This window comes from Mobula birostris, chromosome 8 (genome assembly GCF_030028105.1).
Source record: "Mobula birostris isolate sMobBir1 chromosome 8, sMobBir1.hap1, whole genome shotgun sequence".
Taxonomy (NCBI): domain Eukaryota; kingdom Metazoa; phylum Chordata; class Chondrichthyes; order Myliobatiformes; family Myliobatidae; genus Mobula; species Mobula birostris.
Window position 1 is genome coordinate 41,155,890 of NC_092377.1, and position 17,639 is coordinate 41,173,528.

Genomic DNA, 17,639 nt, shown 5'->3' on the forward strand with positions numbered 1-17,639 from the left:
TTGCAATTTGTTATTATTCCTATGGCAGAAGATTCTTTATCACATGACTGAATATTCTTCCACTTCCTACATTATTGCCATTAAGAAGATCCAGAACTAAATCCATAACAAGGCAGTTTTGTGCAGTGAGACAATCTTTAAAAAAATCTTGGTCAACTTTATTTTCAAAGTACACTCACAGGCAACATTGATTTGCCTGTTTCAATATTCCAGTGCACATAGTACAATTAACCCACCGCTACAGCATCCAGTTGAGAAAGGTCAAGTAATCCACCTGCTGCAGCATTCAGACTTCCTAAATCATCTTCTTCAACAATTTTGTATCACTGATTTTCAAATCTTCTGTGGATCTACAAAAAGAATGCATTTTCTCCTCCCACCATATGCAAAATAGTCATGGATAAGTAATGCACAATGTACATTTCAAGAAAAGCACAAGACACCATTGAAGAATAGAACAAGAAGCTTACACAAACATCCTCAAGAAAACAGATGGGTTGAGAAGAATAAAGAGCTGTCAGAAAATGAGTGTACTGATGGATCTTTCTCATTCTGTGCACTCTGTTACATTTATAGTTGGCCTGACATTACAATGGATCAATAATTATAAAACACACCACAACGTAACAATTACTATTCAGTCCATGATAAACTAATACCAAGCTCCTGTTCATTAAGGCATTGTTTTCCAGCCCTCAGAGTACCGGTGCATTGCACTTGGTTCATAAATAGCATACATGCTGCAAAACACTGCATCGTGAAAATGTCTCCAATATAAAAAAAGTCCTTTAATATTTCAGAGGAAGAAGATGGTTGTAAATCTTACCAGTGTTTGGCAAAATTTGATAGAGCTTGTTGTAGCTATATTAAGTGAACAACATACAAGGCAACTTGTTTTCTCTTCCACATTTCTTCTTCTTGAAGTATTGAAATGCAAGTGAACGGCTTGACACCTACTACTACTTGTTTTATTTTAAAAAGAGGTGTGAACACAATGACTAGAAAACTGTAGTTGTATAATAAATGACATTGATCCTCTCCTCACTCAAAAACTCAACATGCAGATCGCCATGCATAACTATCAAGACATCCTCATCACTTTCCATCCATCACCATCCACTTCCACCCATCAAACCCTTCAAGCTGCAGTTTCCTGACTAGTCTGCCACATCAAATGGTAGAACTGTAAAAAAATAAATATTCTGATCTATAAAGTCAGAACTTAAACGACAACCACAAACATAAACAAAGTTTTACGTACAAAGAGCCACAAATACATCTTTATTTGCTTAATCAGACTGGAATTATTACTTACCAAAGAAGGCACTGTGAAAATTTGCACTGAAAGATCGGTAACCGAGAACTCTCTCTCGTGGTCATCATTCACATAGTCAGTCTGCAACCTCTCATAGTTCTAATGAAAAGGCAGAGAAGAGGCAAGGAGGGGGACAAAAATGAGTCGAATGAAAATACATGGTACTCACCAATGTTGGGACAGTGAAGAGCTGGACAGACAGAGCGGTCACTGACATTACCCGCTCATGATCATCTTCCATAAAATCTCTCTGCAACTGTTGGTAATTCTAAACAACAAGATAAATTCACGTCCAGGTCACGTCCAAACTGGCCTCTAAATTAAATGCTGATTTCATTTCTATTTATTAAGATTCAAATGGCAACAGGTGTGGATAACAAACATTTACAGATTTAATGAGAAATGGCTGAAATAAATTTTCAATGCAAGAACAAATTTCAGTGGAAGGTCAAACATGGTAAACTTGAAAAAATACTTCCTTGTATTAATTTCACACAGTGTTTTAATGCCACAGGTACTCCTTTTCAAATGTCTTAATTTCAACTTTAAAATATCAATTTAACGCATTGCCATCCAGGATACATGTTACAGTATTGGATGGGTTTGAAGGCACAGGACAAATATTGCATGTTCAATTATCAGGGCTGAATGATATCCTTGCCATCTTTTAAACCACCTGCTTCCAGCTAATCTCCTTGAATGTTTAAAAAAAAATCTTTGATCAAACCTGCTGACCTAGCTAAGAGCATCTGTAGGAAAGCCACATTTAAAACAGTATGACCCAAAAACCAAATCACATATTACGTTACACAAGCCTAACTGTGTGTACCACAAAAAATGAGGTTCTTTACTCCTTACTCAACATATTTCCATATAACAATGATCTAGTGACGTCAAAGTGCATTTGTAATCGTAGTCGACAATGATCAAACTTTGTACTACAAAATGAAGAATTAATGAGACTGCAAGTTTGAGTATAACAATTATTTCATTCTGTCTCACTGTCTAGTATCAATCTTAAATTGTAAAGATCATTGAGCAGGGTGTTATACTACTGCAACATGTAGTTTTTCTACAGATTAATTCTGAGATATTTCTAAGTACAAGTCAAAAGCAAACTACATCAATGTTTTCTCAAATCAATTCCATATAAAAACTGTAATCATCAAGTTTAGTATCCATAAAGCAAATGAGGCAGTTCTAAATCAGCAATTCACAACACATTTGAACCATCAGCTTTTATGCATCCTCGTACAAAACTATTCTTCACGTGGAATAACATACAGAGTAAATAACAAAGCAATATATTTTTCTCACTACATTCCTTAAAATGTCTGTAATTTCAGAGTAAAGGGATCATGCAAATAATTCACATTACAAATACTATATGACATATAGTTGCAAGAAAAAGTTAGTGAGTCCTTTGCAATTACCTGATTTTCTGCATTAGGCACAATCTGCCGAATAACACAAACTATTGTACTTCTTCTCATCAACACTGAGTACACCATTTAAACAATCACAGTCTAGGTTCAACGAAATATCTGAAACTCTGGGGTAATGCCTTCTACAAAAGCTATTTGGAGTCAGATGTTCCAATCATTGAGATGAGGTTGGAGGTGTGGGTTATAAAGACGCCCTTTTGGATCAGGGCTACAGAGTGTTGTGGGAACTGAATTCTGAAGGAAGGTAGTTTTTTTAAAAGCTTCTTTGAGTACAAGAAGGATGAGACTGCGCAGGTGCATGACGTCAACAGGACAGCGCAGATAGTTTAAAAAGGAGACCACCTTATACAGTGGGCAGTTGTCGGAGCAGGCAGTGGAGTGAGTGGGAGCAGAGTGTAGGGCTTTGGCTTCAATGGGCTTCAGCGGTAAACGGGAAGAGGCGAGAGCGAAGCACCAACTCTTTTTTTCTCCCCCTTTCGTGAATCGCTCCGGACAGACAAGAACAGCAGGGCTATCACAGCTAACAGTACGAGCTAACGGTTTAAAGTTCCTCTGTTTGGCGAGGTAAGTGGGTGAGTAGACTTATTTTTCCTGTTTCATTCCTGTAGAATTAGAAAGCATGCCTGCAGGGTTAGTGCTTTGTTCAGGGTGTCAGATGTGGGAATCCTGGGAAACCTCCAGCCTCCCTGATGGCCACATCTGCGCCAGGTGCACTGAGATGCAACTCCTCAGAGACCGTGTTAGGGATCTGGAGCTGCAGCTTGATGACCTACTGCTTATCAGAGAAAGTGAAAAGGTGATAGACAGGAGCTACAGGGAGGTAGTTATCCCTAGGCTACAAGGGTCAGAAAACTGGGTGACTATCAGGAGAGGGAAGGGAAATGCCCGGATAGTGGAGAGCACACCTGTGGCTGTCCCCCTCAGCAACAAATATCTTGTTCTGGATGCTGTTGAGGGGGATGACCTGACAGGGGATGCCAACGGTGACCGGGTCTCTGGCACTGAGCCTGGCGCTGTTGTGCAGGAGAGAAGGAGGGAGAAGAGGAATGCGGTAGTCGTAGGGGATTCCATAGTCAGGGGAACGGACAGGAGATTCTGTGAACCTGATAGAGATACCCGCATGGTGTGTTGCCTCCCAGGTGCCAGGGTACGGGATGTCTCGGATCGGGTCCTGAATATTCTGAAGGGGGAGGGTGAGCAGCCAGTTGCTTTGGTACATGTTGGTACCAATGACATAGATAGGACAAAGGAGGTCCTGAAGAGAGATTTCCAGGAGTTAGGAAGGAAGCTGAGAAGCAGGACCTCCAGGATTGCTACCTGTGCCACATGCTAGCGAGGACAAGAATAGTAGGATCAGGCAGATGAATGCTTGGCTGAGAGACTGGTGCAGGGGGCAGGGCTTCAGATTCTTGGATAATTGGGATCTCTTCTGGGGGAAGTATGACCTTTTCAAAAAGGACAGGTTATACCTGAACCCGAAGGGGACCAATATCCTGGCGGGAAAGTTTAATAGAGCTGTTAGGGAGGGTTTAAATTAATTTGGCAGGGGGATGGGAACCAGAATGACAGAGTGGAGGAAAGGGAAAACAGAAATAAATCTAAGATAGTGAGCAGTAAAGATGTCAGGAAAGACAGGCAGGTGATAGGGCAAATTTGTAGCCATTGGGATGAGTTGCAGTGTAATCAAAGTGAAAAGTACCAAATACTGGTCTTAAGGTGTTATACTTAAATGCATGCAGCATAAGGAATAAGGTGGATGGTCTTGTCGTACAGCTACAGATTGGCAGGTATGATATCGTGGCCATCACTGAGACGTGGCTAAAGGATGCATGTCTCTGGGAGCTGAACGTCCAAGGATACATGGTGTATTGGAAGGAAGGTAGGCAGAGGGGGAGGCATGGCTTTATTGGTAAGAAATGATATTAAATCATTAGAAAGAGGTGATATAGGATCGGAAGGTGCAGAATCTTTATGGGTTGAGCTAAGAAATTGCAGGGGTAAAAGAACCCTGATGGCAGTTATTTATAGGCCTCCAAACAGCTGCAGGGATGTGGACTACAAATTACAACAGGAAATAGAAAAGGCTTGTCAGAAGGGCAGTGTTATGATAATTGTGGGGGATTTTAACATGCGAGTGGGTTGGGAAAATCAGGTCGGCACTGGATCTCAAGAGAGAGAATTTGTAGAATGTCTGCGAGATGGCTTTTTAGAACAGCTTTTTGTTGAGCCCACTAGAGGATCGGCTGTACTGGATTGGGTATTGTGTAATGAACCGGAGGTGATTAGGGAGATTGAGGCGAAGGAACCCTTAAGAGGCAGTGATCATAACATGATTGAGTTCACTGTGAAATTTGAAAAAGAGAAGCCGAAATCTGATGTGTCGGTATTTCAGTAGAGTAAAGGAAATTACAGTGGCATGAAAGAGGAACTGGCCAAAGTTGACTGGAAAGGGTAACTGGCGGGAAAGACGGCAGAGCAGCAGTGGCTGGAGTTTATGCGAGAAGTGAGGAAGGTGCAAGACAGGTATATTCCAAAAAAGAAGAAATTTTCGAATGGAAAAAGGATGCAACCGTGGTTGACAAGAGAAGTCAAAGCCAAAGTTAAAGCAAAGGAGAGGGTATACAAGGAAGCAAAAATTAGTGGGAAGACAGAGGATTGGGAAGTTTTTAAAACCTTACGAAAAGAAACTAAGAAGATCATTAAGAGGGAAAAGATTAACTATGAAAGGAAGCTAGCAAATAATATCAAAGAGGATACTAAAAGCTTTTTCAAGTATATAAAGAGTAAAAGACAGGTGAGAGTAGATATAGGACCGATAGAAAATGATGCTAGAGAAATTGTAATGGGAGATAAGGAGATGGCGGAGGAACTGAATGAGTATTTTAGAAACATACATAGAAACATACATAGAAAATAGGTGCAGGAGTAGGCCATTCGGCCCTTCGAGCCTGCACCGCCATTTATTATGATCATGGCTGATCATCCAACTCAGAACCCCGCCCCAGCCTTCCCTCCATACCCCCTGACCCCCGTAGCCACAAGGGCCATATCTAACTCCCTCTTAAATATAGCCAATGAACTGGCCTCAACTGTTTCCTGTGGCAGAGAATTCCACAGATTCACCACTCTCTGTGTGAAGAAGTTTTTCCTAATCTCGGTCCTAAAAGGCTTCCCCCCTATCCTCAAACTGTGCCCCCTCATTCTGGACTTCCTCAACATCGGGAACAATCTTCCTGCATCTAGCCTGTCCAATCCCTTTAAGATCTTATACGTTTCAATCAGATCCCCCCTCAATCTTCTAAATTCCAACGAGTACAAGCCCAGTTCATCCAGCCTTTCTTCATGTGAAAGTCCTGCCATCCCAGGAATCAATCTGGTGAACCTTCTTTGTACTCCCTCTATGGCAAGGATGTCTTTCCTCAGATTAGGGGACCAAAACTGCACACAATACTCCAGGTGTGGTCTCACCAAGGCCTTGTACAACTGCAGTAGTACCTCCCTGCTCCTGTACTCGAATCCTCTTGCTATAAATGCCAGCATACCATTCGCCTTTTTCACCGACTGCTGTACTTGCATGCTCACTTTCAATGACTGGTGTATAATGACACCCAGGTCTCGTTGCACCTCCCCTTTTCCTAATCAGCCACCATTCAGATAATAATCTGTTTTCCTATTTTTGCCACCAAAGTCGATAACTTCACATTTATCCACATTAAATTGCATCTGCCATGAATTTGCCCACTCACCCAACCTATCCAAGTCACCCTGCATCCTCTTAGCATCCTCCTCACAGCTAACACTGCCACCCAGCTTCGTGTCATCCGCAAACTTGGAGATGCTGCATTTAATTCCCTCATCCAAGTCATTAATATATATTGTAAACAACTGGGGTCCCAGCACTGAGCCTCCCCACTAGTCACCGCCTGCCATTCTGAAAAGGTCCCGTTTATTCCCACTCTTTGCTTCCTGCCTGCTAACCAACTCTCCACCCACACCAATACCTTACCCGCAATACCGTGTGCTTTAAGTTTGCACACTAATCTCCTGTGTGGGACCTTATCAAAAGCCTTCTGAAAATCCAAATATACCACATCCACTGGTTCTCCCCTATCCACTCTACTAGTTACATCCTCAAAAAATTCTATGAGATTCGTCAGACATGATTTTCCTTTCACAAATCCATGCTGACTTTGTCCGATCATTTCACCGCTTTCCAAATGTGCTGTTATCACATCCTTGATAACTGACTCCAGCAGTTTCCCCACCACCGACGTTAGGCTAACCGGTCTATAATTCCCCGGTTTCTCTCTCCCTCCTTTTTCAAAAAGTGGAGTTACATTAGCCACCCTCCAATCCTCAGGAACTAGTCCAGAATCTAACGAGTTTTGAAAAATTATCACTAATGCATCCACTATTTCTTGGGCTACTTCCTTAAGCACCCTGGGATGCAGACCATCTGGCCCTGGGGATTTATCTGCCTTCAATCCCTTCAATTTACCTAACACCACTTCCCTACTAACATGTATTTCGCTCAGTTCCTCCATCTCACTGGACCCTCTGTCCCCTACTATTTCTGGAAGATTATTTATGTCCTCCTTAGTGAAGACAGAACCAAAGTAATTATTCAATTGGTCTGCCATGTCCTTGCTCCCCATAATCAATTCACCTGTTTCTGTCTGCAGGGGACCTACATTTGTCTTTATCAGTCTTTTCCTTTTCACATATCTATAAAAGCTTTTACAGTCCGTTTTTATGTTTCTTGCCAGTTTTCTCTCATAATCTTTTTTCCCCTTCCTAATTAAGCCCTTTGTCCTCCTCTGCTGAACTCTGAATTTCTCCCAGTCCTCAGGTGAGCCACTTTCTCTGGCTAATTTGTATGCTTCTTCTTTGGAATTGATACTATCCCTAATTTCTCTTGTCAGCCACGGGTGCACTACCTTCCTTGATTTATTCTTTTGCCAAACTGGGATGAACAATTGTTGTAGTTCATCCATGCAACCTTTAAATGCTTGCCATTGCATATCCACCATCAATTCTTTAAGTGTCATTTGCCAGTCTATCTTAGCTAATTCACGTCTCATACCTTCAAAGTTACCCCTCTTTAAGTTCAGAACCTTTGTTTCTGAATTAACTATGTCACTCTCCATCTTAATGAAGAATTCCACCATATTATGGTCACTCTTACCCAAGGGGCCTCTCACGACAAGATCGCTAATTAACCCTTCCTCATTGCTCAAAACCCAGTCCAGAATAGCCTGCTCTCTAGTTGGTTCCTCGACATGTTGGTTCAAAAAACCATCCCGCATACATTCCAAGAAATCCTCTTCCTCAGCACCTTTACCAATTTGGTTCACCCAATCTACATGTATCAGTCTTCACTGAGGAAGACATCAGCAGTATACCGGACACTCAAAGGTGTCAGGGAAGAGAAGTGTGTGCAGTCACAATTACGACAGAGAAAGTACTCAGGAAGCTGAATAGTAGATAAATCTCCCGGACCAGATGGAATGCCCCCATGTGTTCTGAAGGAAGTAGCTGTGGAGATTGCGGAGGCATTAGCCATGATCTTTCAAAAGTCAACAGATTCTGGCATGGTTCCGGAGGACTGGAAGGTTGCAAATGTCACTCCGCTATTTAAGAAGGGGGCAAGGAAGCAAAAAGGAAATTATAGACCTGTTAGCTTGACATCGGTGGTTGGGAAGTTGTTGGAGTCGATTGTCAAGGATGAGGTTACAGAGTACCTGGAGGCATATGACAAGCTAGGCAGAACTCAGCATGGATTCCTTAAAGGAAAATCCTGCCTGACAAACCTATTACAATTTTTTGAGGAAATTACAAGTAGGCTGGACAAGGGAGATGCAGTGGATGTTGTATATTTGGATTTTCAGAAGGCCTTTGACAAGGTGCCACACATGAGACAAGATAAGAGCCCATGGAATTACGGGAAAGTTACATACGTGGATAGAGTGATGGCTGATTGGCAGGAAACAGAGTGTGAATAAAGGGATCCTATTCTGACTGGCTGCTGGTTATCAGTGGTGTTCCACAGGGGTCCGTGTTGGGGCCGCTTATTTTTACATTGTACATCAAAGATTTGGATTGTGGAATAGATGGCTTTGTGGCTAAGTTTGCTGACGATACAAAGATAGGCGGAGGGGCCGGTAGTGCTGAGGAAACAGAGAGTCTGCAGAGAGACTTGGATAGATTGGAAGAATGGGCAAGGAAGTGGCAAATGAAGTACAATGTTGGAAAGTGTATGGTTAAGCACTTTGGCAGAAGGAATAAACGGGCAGACTATTATTTAAATAGGGAAAAAATTCAAAGTTCTGAGATGCAATGGGACTTGGGAGTCCTCGTATGGAATACCCTTAAGGTTCACCGCCAGGTTGAGTCGGTGGTGAAGAAGGTGAATGCAATGTTGGCATTCATCTCTAGAGGAATAGAGTATAGGAGCAGGGATGTGATGTTGAGGCTCTATAAGGCGCTGGTGAGACCTCACTTGGAGTACTGTGGGCAGTTTTGGTCTCCTTATTTAAGAAAGGATGTGCTGACGTTGGAGAGGGTACAGAGAAGATTCACTAGAATGATTCCAGGAATAAGAGGGTTAACATATGAGGAACGTTTCTCCGCTCTTGGACTGTATTGCTTGGAGTTTAGGAGAATGATGGGAGGCCTTATAGAAACATTTCGAATGTTGAAAGGCATGGACAGAGTGGATGTGGCAAAGTTGTTACCCATGATGGGGGAGTCTAGTACGAGAGGGCATGACTTAAGGATTGAAGGGCGCCCATTCAGAACAGAAATGCGAAGAAATTTTTTAGCCAAAGGGTGGTGAATCTATGGAATTTGTTGTCATGGGCAGCAGTGGAGGCCAAGTCATTGGGTGTATTTAAGGCAGAGATTGATAGGTACCTGAGTAGCCAGGGCATCAAAGGTTATGGTGAGAAGGCAGGGGAGTGGGACTAAATGGGAGAATGGATCAGCTCATGATAATATGGCGGAGCAGACTCGATGGGCCGAATGGCCGACTTCTGCTCCTTTGTCTTATGGTCTTATAAAAAAAGACACACAATGTCAGGTTACTGACAGAGCCTGCCCTTCTCAAGAAAGATCTGTTTATGTGCACCATGCCTCGATCAAAACAACGTTCAGGGACCACAGAAGAAAAATTGTAGAGATGAAGATGGAAAAGGCTACAAAAGCATTTCTAAAGAGTGGAGTGTTCATCTTTCCACAGGAGGAGAAAATTTCTACAAATGGAGGAAATCCAGTATGTTACTACTCTCCCAAAGAATGGATGCCCTGCACAGATCACACCAAGTTCTTATTCACTTTCACCAATGATGGAAGTGAAAAAGAATCCAAGGGTAACAGCAGAAGACCTGTAGAAATCTCTAGAACTTGCTAAAATCTCTGTTCATGAGTCCACTATAAGAAAAATACTGAACAACAATGGTATTTATGGAAGGACACCACGGAGGAAACCACTACTCTCCAAAAATAACATTGCTGCATTTCTCAAGTTTGCAAAAGACCACCTGGGTATTTCACAATGCTTCTGGGACAATGTTCTGTGGACAGATGAGACAAAAGTTGAACTTTCTGGCAGAAGTGCATACCACTGTGCTTGGAGAAAAAAAGGGCACTGCACTGCACACCAACACCAAAACCTCATCCCAACTCTGAATGAAGCATGGTAGAAGGAGCATCATGGATTGGGGCTGCTTTGCTGCCTTAGGGTCTGGACAGCTTGAAGGAACAATGAATTCAAAACTGTATCAAGACATTTTCAGGAGAATGTCAGGGTAGTGGCCCATCACCTGAAGCTTAATAGAAGCTGGAGACAAGACAATGATCCAAAACACAAAGAGTAATTCAACAACAGAATGGTTTAAAAAGAAGAAAATTTGTGTTTTGGGATAGCCAAGTTGGAAGCCTAACCATATCCTAATGGAGATGCTGTGGCGTGACTTGAAGAGGGCTGTTCATGTAAGCTATCCCAGAAATTTTGATGAACCAAAACAGTTTTGTACGGAGGAACGGTCTAAAATTCTTCCTCGCCGTTGTGCAAGTCCGATCAGCAGCTACAGGAAACGACTGGTTACTATTGCTAAAGGAGGTTCTACCAGCTATTACATAGAAGGGTTCATATACTTTTTCCAGCTGGACTGTGAATGATTAAGTGTGTTCAATAAAGACATGAAAAGTGCAATTGTTTGTGTGTCATTAGTTTAGGCAGATTGTGTTTGTCTATTATTATGACTTAGATGAGGTTCAGACCATACTTTATGAGTAATTAATGCAGAAAACCTGCAAAGAGTTCACAAAATTTTTCATGCAACTGTACTAAATTTTCAAATTGGAAACTATTTAGCCTTGTCAGAGAACAAATGAAAATGGATAACTTGTTCAATATTTAAGACATTCCATATTTCACTTACTTTTGCAAATCGAACTGCAAATAGCTTCTTGTACTTCAGATCCATTAGAAGACTGCTCATAAATAACTGGTGATAAATATTTCGTGCTCCTGTTGAATAAAATTAAATAGTTATTAAGGAACGAGCATCCAGAGGAAAGGGTGAAACAGAATAAAAACAGGGAAACGTATTCACCTAAAATAGCAGACACATGACGACAACTACTTTGACCAAAGTTACTGATGCAACTTCAAAGAATTCAAAGTACATTTATTATCAAAGTATGTAAGTTTGCAGTACACAATCCTCAGATTCGTCTTCTCCACAGACAGCAACAAAACAAAGAAAACCATGAAACCCATTCAAAGAAAAATAGTATCAACCTCCCTCACCCACACGCAAATGGCAACAAGATCAACCCTTCCCTCACCCAAAAAAATCATGCAAATGGCAATGAGAACATCAACCCCCCTCCCACTGAAAAAACAAACTGCACAAATGGCAACAAGAAAGAATGAGCAAGAACACAGACAATAAAACATAAAATCGAAAGTGTACATATTCAGTTCAGCCCTGTGTTCATTATCTGCAGGTAGCCCTGATTCAAAGTCAACCAAAACAGCAACGGAAAAAGGAGCAACAGGAACTACAAGCCAATCTACAAACTGCAGACCAGAATTAGGGTACCATCCTCCGACAGCAATGAGTGAGATAGAGACCATTTGAAAGCAGGCGCCTGCCCTCGGGATCAGCTAGCGAGATGGGAAAAGGGAGAGTCTGGCAGAAGCCAGTGATAGGCTGGTAACGGCGCTGAACACTCGCTCGCCTTCCGCTCTTGCCTCGATGTTTTCAATCTTCCATGACACTTTATAATCTGTGAGATCTAATGTTGATAATGGGCTAGCGCCCTGTCTCCAAGCTTCTTGATCTAAAGGTCACTCGCCTCCTAGAGCCTTCTTGGAGACAGCAAAGCACCAGATTGCTCAATCAGCTCAAAAACACACTATCAAACTGTAGATCACAGGCTCCAACAGTACCAGAACCACATTGAAAAGAAAAAGTAGTAAAAGAAACAGTTTTGCGGATCATCTGGAGAATGTCACCGTGGTAGCATTGTTTGCTGGTGCCATCTTCTTATACCAACACTGAGAATTAATTAGATCCATTCATCCTTTTCATACCTCCCACAGATAAAAATAGAATCAATGGGTACAGTCTTTCATTGATTCTATTATGGTTCTTGGATGTATTTAGTATGCCCACAAGAAAACAGGATGGCAAATGGTGACATATATATACTTTGATAATATCTTTACCTTAAACTTTGAAAATACATTCTTTTCATATCTCCTACAAATAATAATGTTCAGTGAGAAGTCTGTCTTTGCTGGGCTAAGCTTCTAAGAGCATAATTCCAACTGTATTTCAACCTTCAGCTATATGTAAAGAATAAAATTTGACATGGAATGTTTGCAAATAAGAGCTGAGGATTCATTGACAAGAAAAATCCCGTCTTTCATTCATGTACACACATTCTTAATTAGATCATGGTTCAGTAGATGAACATCAGAATTCTGAATTATGTCCACTGTCTCTAAAAGCAGTGCCCTCAGTTGGTCCACAAGATTTTATTTTTGAGGATTCAGATTGGTCAAATTAATTCAAACTGGGAATTAAGTGCAGAACTTGTTGGATTCGTGGCTTAGATATCCCACAAGTAAACAATTATCTAACCTAAGTACAAAAATATCTTTGAGATCGCGGAACTTGTATAGAAATAAAAGCTGAGAATATCATTGCTTTGAGAAATTTATAGTTGTATACTTACTGTGAAATATTTGGAAAGGATTTTTATAAAAGGTATTGTCATCAATGCTGTAACCAATCACAGTAAATCTTAGTACCAATTTTAGTAAATTAAATTACAGGATATTAATGGTGATCCTGTTGATTACATAGCTGTGCACTAATTGGCATAAGCACATCAGGAAAAGTAACTGTGTGGTTTTAATACTGTTGTGTGAAGTAGGAATTACTACTTTGCGATATTAGCAAGAGTACTGGGAAAGGAAACAGCAATATTATTAGATAGTTGCACCTAAACTTAGGATGGAACGAAGATTCCAAGAAAAACGACAAAATGACTGCCACAAAGTCATTGAACTCACAAACAAGGAAGCAGAATGAACAGACACAAGACTGATAAAGGGTAAAGTTCAGAAAACATAAAACAATAAAGATAATTTTAATATTCCAGGGACAAAAAAAACCTTATAAAATAGACAACAATAAAATTCTAATAATAAGTGATGAAAAGGGAGGAAGTATTACATTTGGATATTTAGCAATTTACAGGCAACAGATGCACAAAATCCTTTCGTCAAAGGTAACAGAATATTGGACAGATGGATAAGACCACCCATATATCATTTTCATAGACCAATGCCCGTAATGTAAGCAATTTGTTTTTTTTAAAAATTCAGCTTAAAAGCCATAACAGCATAAAAGACCTTTATAGTGGACATCACTGGGAATAAAATATTCAAAGCTATAATACCTTCATGTTGGACCAGGAACTGAGAAAAGGGAATCAATATACTTACAATGGGTATATTCACTGCAATTGAAAGAAAGGATTTGAGGATGGTGTCATCAGGCAATGAATACAACAAGATGTGGAAGAACAACAAATGATGGAAGATTCCAAGCTCATAAGGCAGACAGAAGTGATTCTAAAATTTAATTTTAAGAAGAATGGAGGTAATGAAAAAAAGGTAAAAAGAAAAGCTGCAATGGGAGCTTTTGCTTTTGGAACCAGATCAGCTCGAATGGTATAGGCAATGAATTTCTAAAAAAGTACTCAGCAAATTATTTCAGAACCTCCACGAGACCACACAACAGATTTATTTAATAATGAACAAAGATTCATTAATGTCACAGAAAAGGTATATCCTGAAAACTGGGATCTTCCTCTGGGCACATTGTAGCCTTTGCTACTCAATATTGAATGTAACAATATTAGGTAGCTTGTTTTCTGTCTGTATGTTCTGTAGTTAGTTATCCATATGTAATATTAGCTTCATTTGCCTCACTCCTTATACCGCTTGAGCTGCTGGACATTTCTTACAGCTCTGACCTGCATTTCCCAACTTCTAAGAGGGGTGATTGATAAGTTCATGGCCCAAGGTAGAAGGAGATGAGTTATACAGCTCTTGTTACATGCACGTGCAGTTCAACTCTTTGAGTGATTATGCAGAAAGTTTGAAGTTAATAACTCATCTCCGTCTACCTTAGGCCACAAACTTATCAATTACCCCTGCTGTGGCCCACTCTCTGGAGGTCCAAGACACTGACTTCTACGAAGAAGGGGATCCGTATGCTCCACGACCGCTGGACTAAGTGTGTAAATGTAGGAGGGGACTATGTTGAAAAATAAATGTGCTGGGTTTTCTAAACTTGACTCCTTCTACCTTAGGCCACGAACTTATCAATCACCCCTCCTACATGCCTATGTTTTCTGTACAACTGCTCTCATTAATTTATTAACTCAATGGCTTTATCAACAGCTTATCACCATAGTAATCTTAGCCTGAAATCTCTCCTACGTCCCATCAGATGCTCCTCAATCCTCTCTGCTACATTAAACTAATTAGAAAACAGAGAAACGAAGTTAACTGTTTCTATTTCTGCAAATTTTGCTTGATCTGCTGGGCATATACAGCAACACATTAATTCCGGTTTTTCAGTAACTCGCATTACATTAGAAAGCATCTGATACAAATTACAGGAATAGAGCATCATATGATTAAGGGATAAACCAGTTTGCCATTCAAGAAGTCATGGTTACCTTATACTCAGAAACATCTTCCTGGACAAACCCCATATTTCTTGATTTAACATTGGAAAAAAATTGTTAATGACATAAGTAGTATTACCTTTCCATAGTTTTGAGTCACACAGCATCAATTTATCAATGAGAGAAGAGTGATCATCATCTGGTCTTTGCTGTAGTCCCACTTGGCACAATATTCGCCTTAATCCACCTTCATTAGACAGTAATATTTTTTAAATAAATGAACCATTTCTATAAAGAACCTACTGTGCTATCTATTGTGATAGAGATCAATACATATTAATCAATAACTTCATTGAAAGTATTTCCCCTGAATAATTTTGCCATTCAAATTCAATGCACAAATTCAAACTAATGAATTTAAATAAAAAACCCAGTTAAATACAAAAGTAAATTTCCTGATAGCTTGGATAAAACAAATGAACAATTGATTAACAGTTTACAGTGGTCTTCTAAGAGCTTTCATGACCAAAGGAAAAAATTCTAAAGCATACACAATTCAGCATTTTTACACATCACCCAAAATTTTAACTTGGTGGGATAAGCATACCCTCTTAATAAATTGTTTAAACATGTATTGTCCATCTAGAATTTTAAAAACTCCCCTTATCCTACAGAATAAGAACAACCTTTAAGATAATTTTATTTGTATTTCTTCCTCTGAATGAGTCAAGTTTTACTGGGAGCATTGTTTACCTCCTTGCCAAAAGAGTGGCCTGAAGCCTGAATGAGCTAAGACAATGAGCATTAGCTGGTTATTACACAACAGAAAAAAAGATGCAACTAATCCTAGCATTAGCATTCTCAAATATCCAGCCATATTGCTCTTTCATCAGGAGACAGCTTTGAATAATAATTTGCAATGGATTTATACAAACCCCATTTCCAGAAAAGTTGGGATATTTTCCAAAATGCAATAAAAACAAAAATCTGTGATATGTTAATTCATGTGAACCTTTATTTAACTGACAAAAGTACAAAGAAAAGATTTTCAATAGTTTTACTGACCAACTTAATTGTATTTTGTAAACATACACAAATTTAGAATTTGATGGCTGCAACACACTCAACAAAAGTTGGGACAGAGGCATGTTTATCATTGTATTACATCACCTTTCCTTTTAATAACACTTTTTAATCGTTTTGGAACTGAGGATACTAATTGTAGTAGATTTGCAATTGGAAATTTTGTCCATTCTTGCTTAAGACTTCAGCTGCTCAACAGTCCGTGGTCTCTGTCATCTGATTTTCCTCTTCATGATGCGCCATACATTTTCAATAGGGGATAGATCTGGACTGGCAGCAGGCCAGTCAAGCACATGCACTCTGTGTCTACAAAGCCACACTGTTGTAGCCCGTGCAGAATGTAGTCTGGCATTGTCCTACTGAAATAAGCATGGACGTCCCAGGAAGAGACGTCACCTTGATGGCAACATATGTCTCTCTAAAATCCTAGTATACACCTCAGAGTCAATGGTACCTTCACATACATGCAACTCACCAATGCTGTGGGCACTGATGCACCCCCATACCATCACAGATGCTGGCTTTTGCACCTTTCGCTGATAACAATCTGGATGGTCTTCATCTTTGGCACGGAGAACTCGACGCCCATTTTTTCCGAAAACTAGCTGAAATGTGGACTCATCTGACCACAGCACACGGTTCCACAATCTTTTGGTCCATCTGAGATGAGCTTGGGCCCAGGGAACTTGCCGGCATTTCTACATAGAGTTGATGTATGGCTTCCTCCTTGCATAATAGTTTCAAGTTGCATTTCTGGATGCAGCCACGGACTGTGTTGAGTGACAATGGTTTTCCGAAGTACTCCCGAGCCCAGGTGGCTATAATTGTCACAGTAGCATGACGGTTTCTTAGGCAGTGCCACCTGAGGGCTCCAAGATCACGCACATTCAACAGTGGTTTCTGACCTTGCCCTTTATGCACTGTCTCTGAATTCTCTGAATCTTTTCACGATATTATGTACTGTAGATGTTGAAAGAACTAAATTCCATATAACATATAACCATATAACAACTTCAGCATGGAAACAGGCCGTCTCAGCCCTTCCAGCCCGTGCCGAACTCTTACTCTCACCTAGTCCCACCGACCTGCACCGAACTGCACTTGGTCCATAACCCTCCATTCCCTTCCTGTCCACATATATCTACCCAATTTAACTTTAAACGACAACATCGAACCTGCCTCAACCACTTCTGCTGGAAGCTCGTTCCACACAGCTACCACCCTCTGAGTAAAAAAGTTCCCCCTCATGTTACTCCTCAACTTTTGCCCTTTAACTCTCAACTCATGTCCTCTTGTTTGAATCTCCCCCACTCTCAACGGAAAAAGCCTATCCATATCAACTCTATCAATCCCCCTTCATAATCTTAAACACCTCTATCAAGTCCCCTCTCGACCTTCTACGCTCCAAAGAATAAAGACCTAACTTGTTCAACCTTTCTCTGTAACGTAGGAGATGAAACCCAGGCAACATTTTAGTAACCTCTTTTGTACTCTCTCAATTTTATTGACATCTTTCCTATAATTCGGCGACCAGAACTGTACACAATACTCCAAATTTGCCCTTACCAATGCCTTATACA

At 40.5% G+C, this 17,639-nt stretch overlaps 1 protein-coding gene across 8 annotated transcripts in view; it reads right to left on the minus strand.

Moving 5' to 3' along the window:
- The window catches only part of ubr2 (ubiquitin protein ligase E3 component n-recognin 2), a 176,924-nt gene that overhangs the window by 138,312 nt on the left and 20,973 nt on the right, over positions 1-17,639 (minus strand). For 7 of the 8 annotated variants that reach the window (XM_072265038.1, XM_072265036.1, XM_072265039.1 and 4 more), the window contains exons 9-11: positions 15,116-15,223; positions 11,202-11,290; positions 1,316-1,414 (exon numbers count right to left, since the gene is read on the minus strand). In XM_072265038.1, the coding sequence (XP_072121139.1) occupies positions 1,316-1,414; positions 11,202-11,290; positions 15,116-15,223 (296 nt within the window). Of the gene's footprint in view, positions 1-1,315; positions 1,415-1,484; positions 1,584-11,201; positions 11,291-15,115; positions 15,224-17,639 lie in introns of all 8 variants that reach the window. The other variant, XM_072265037.1, reaches the window with a different exon arrangement.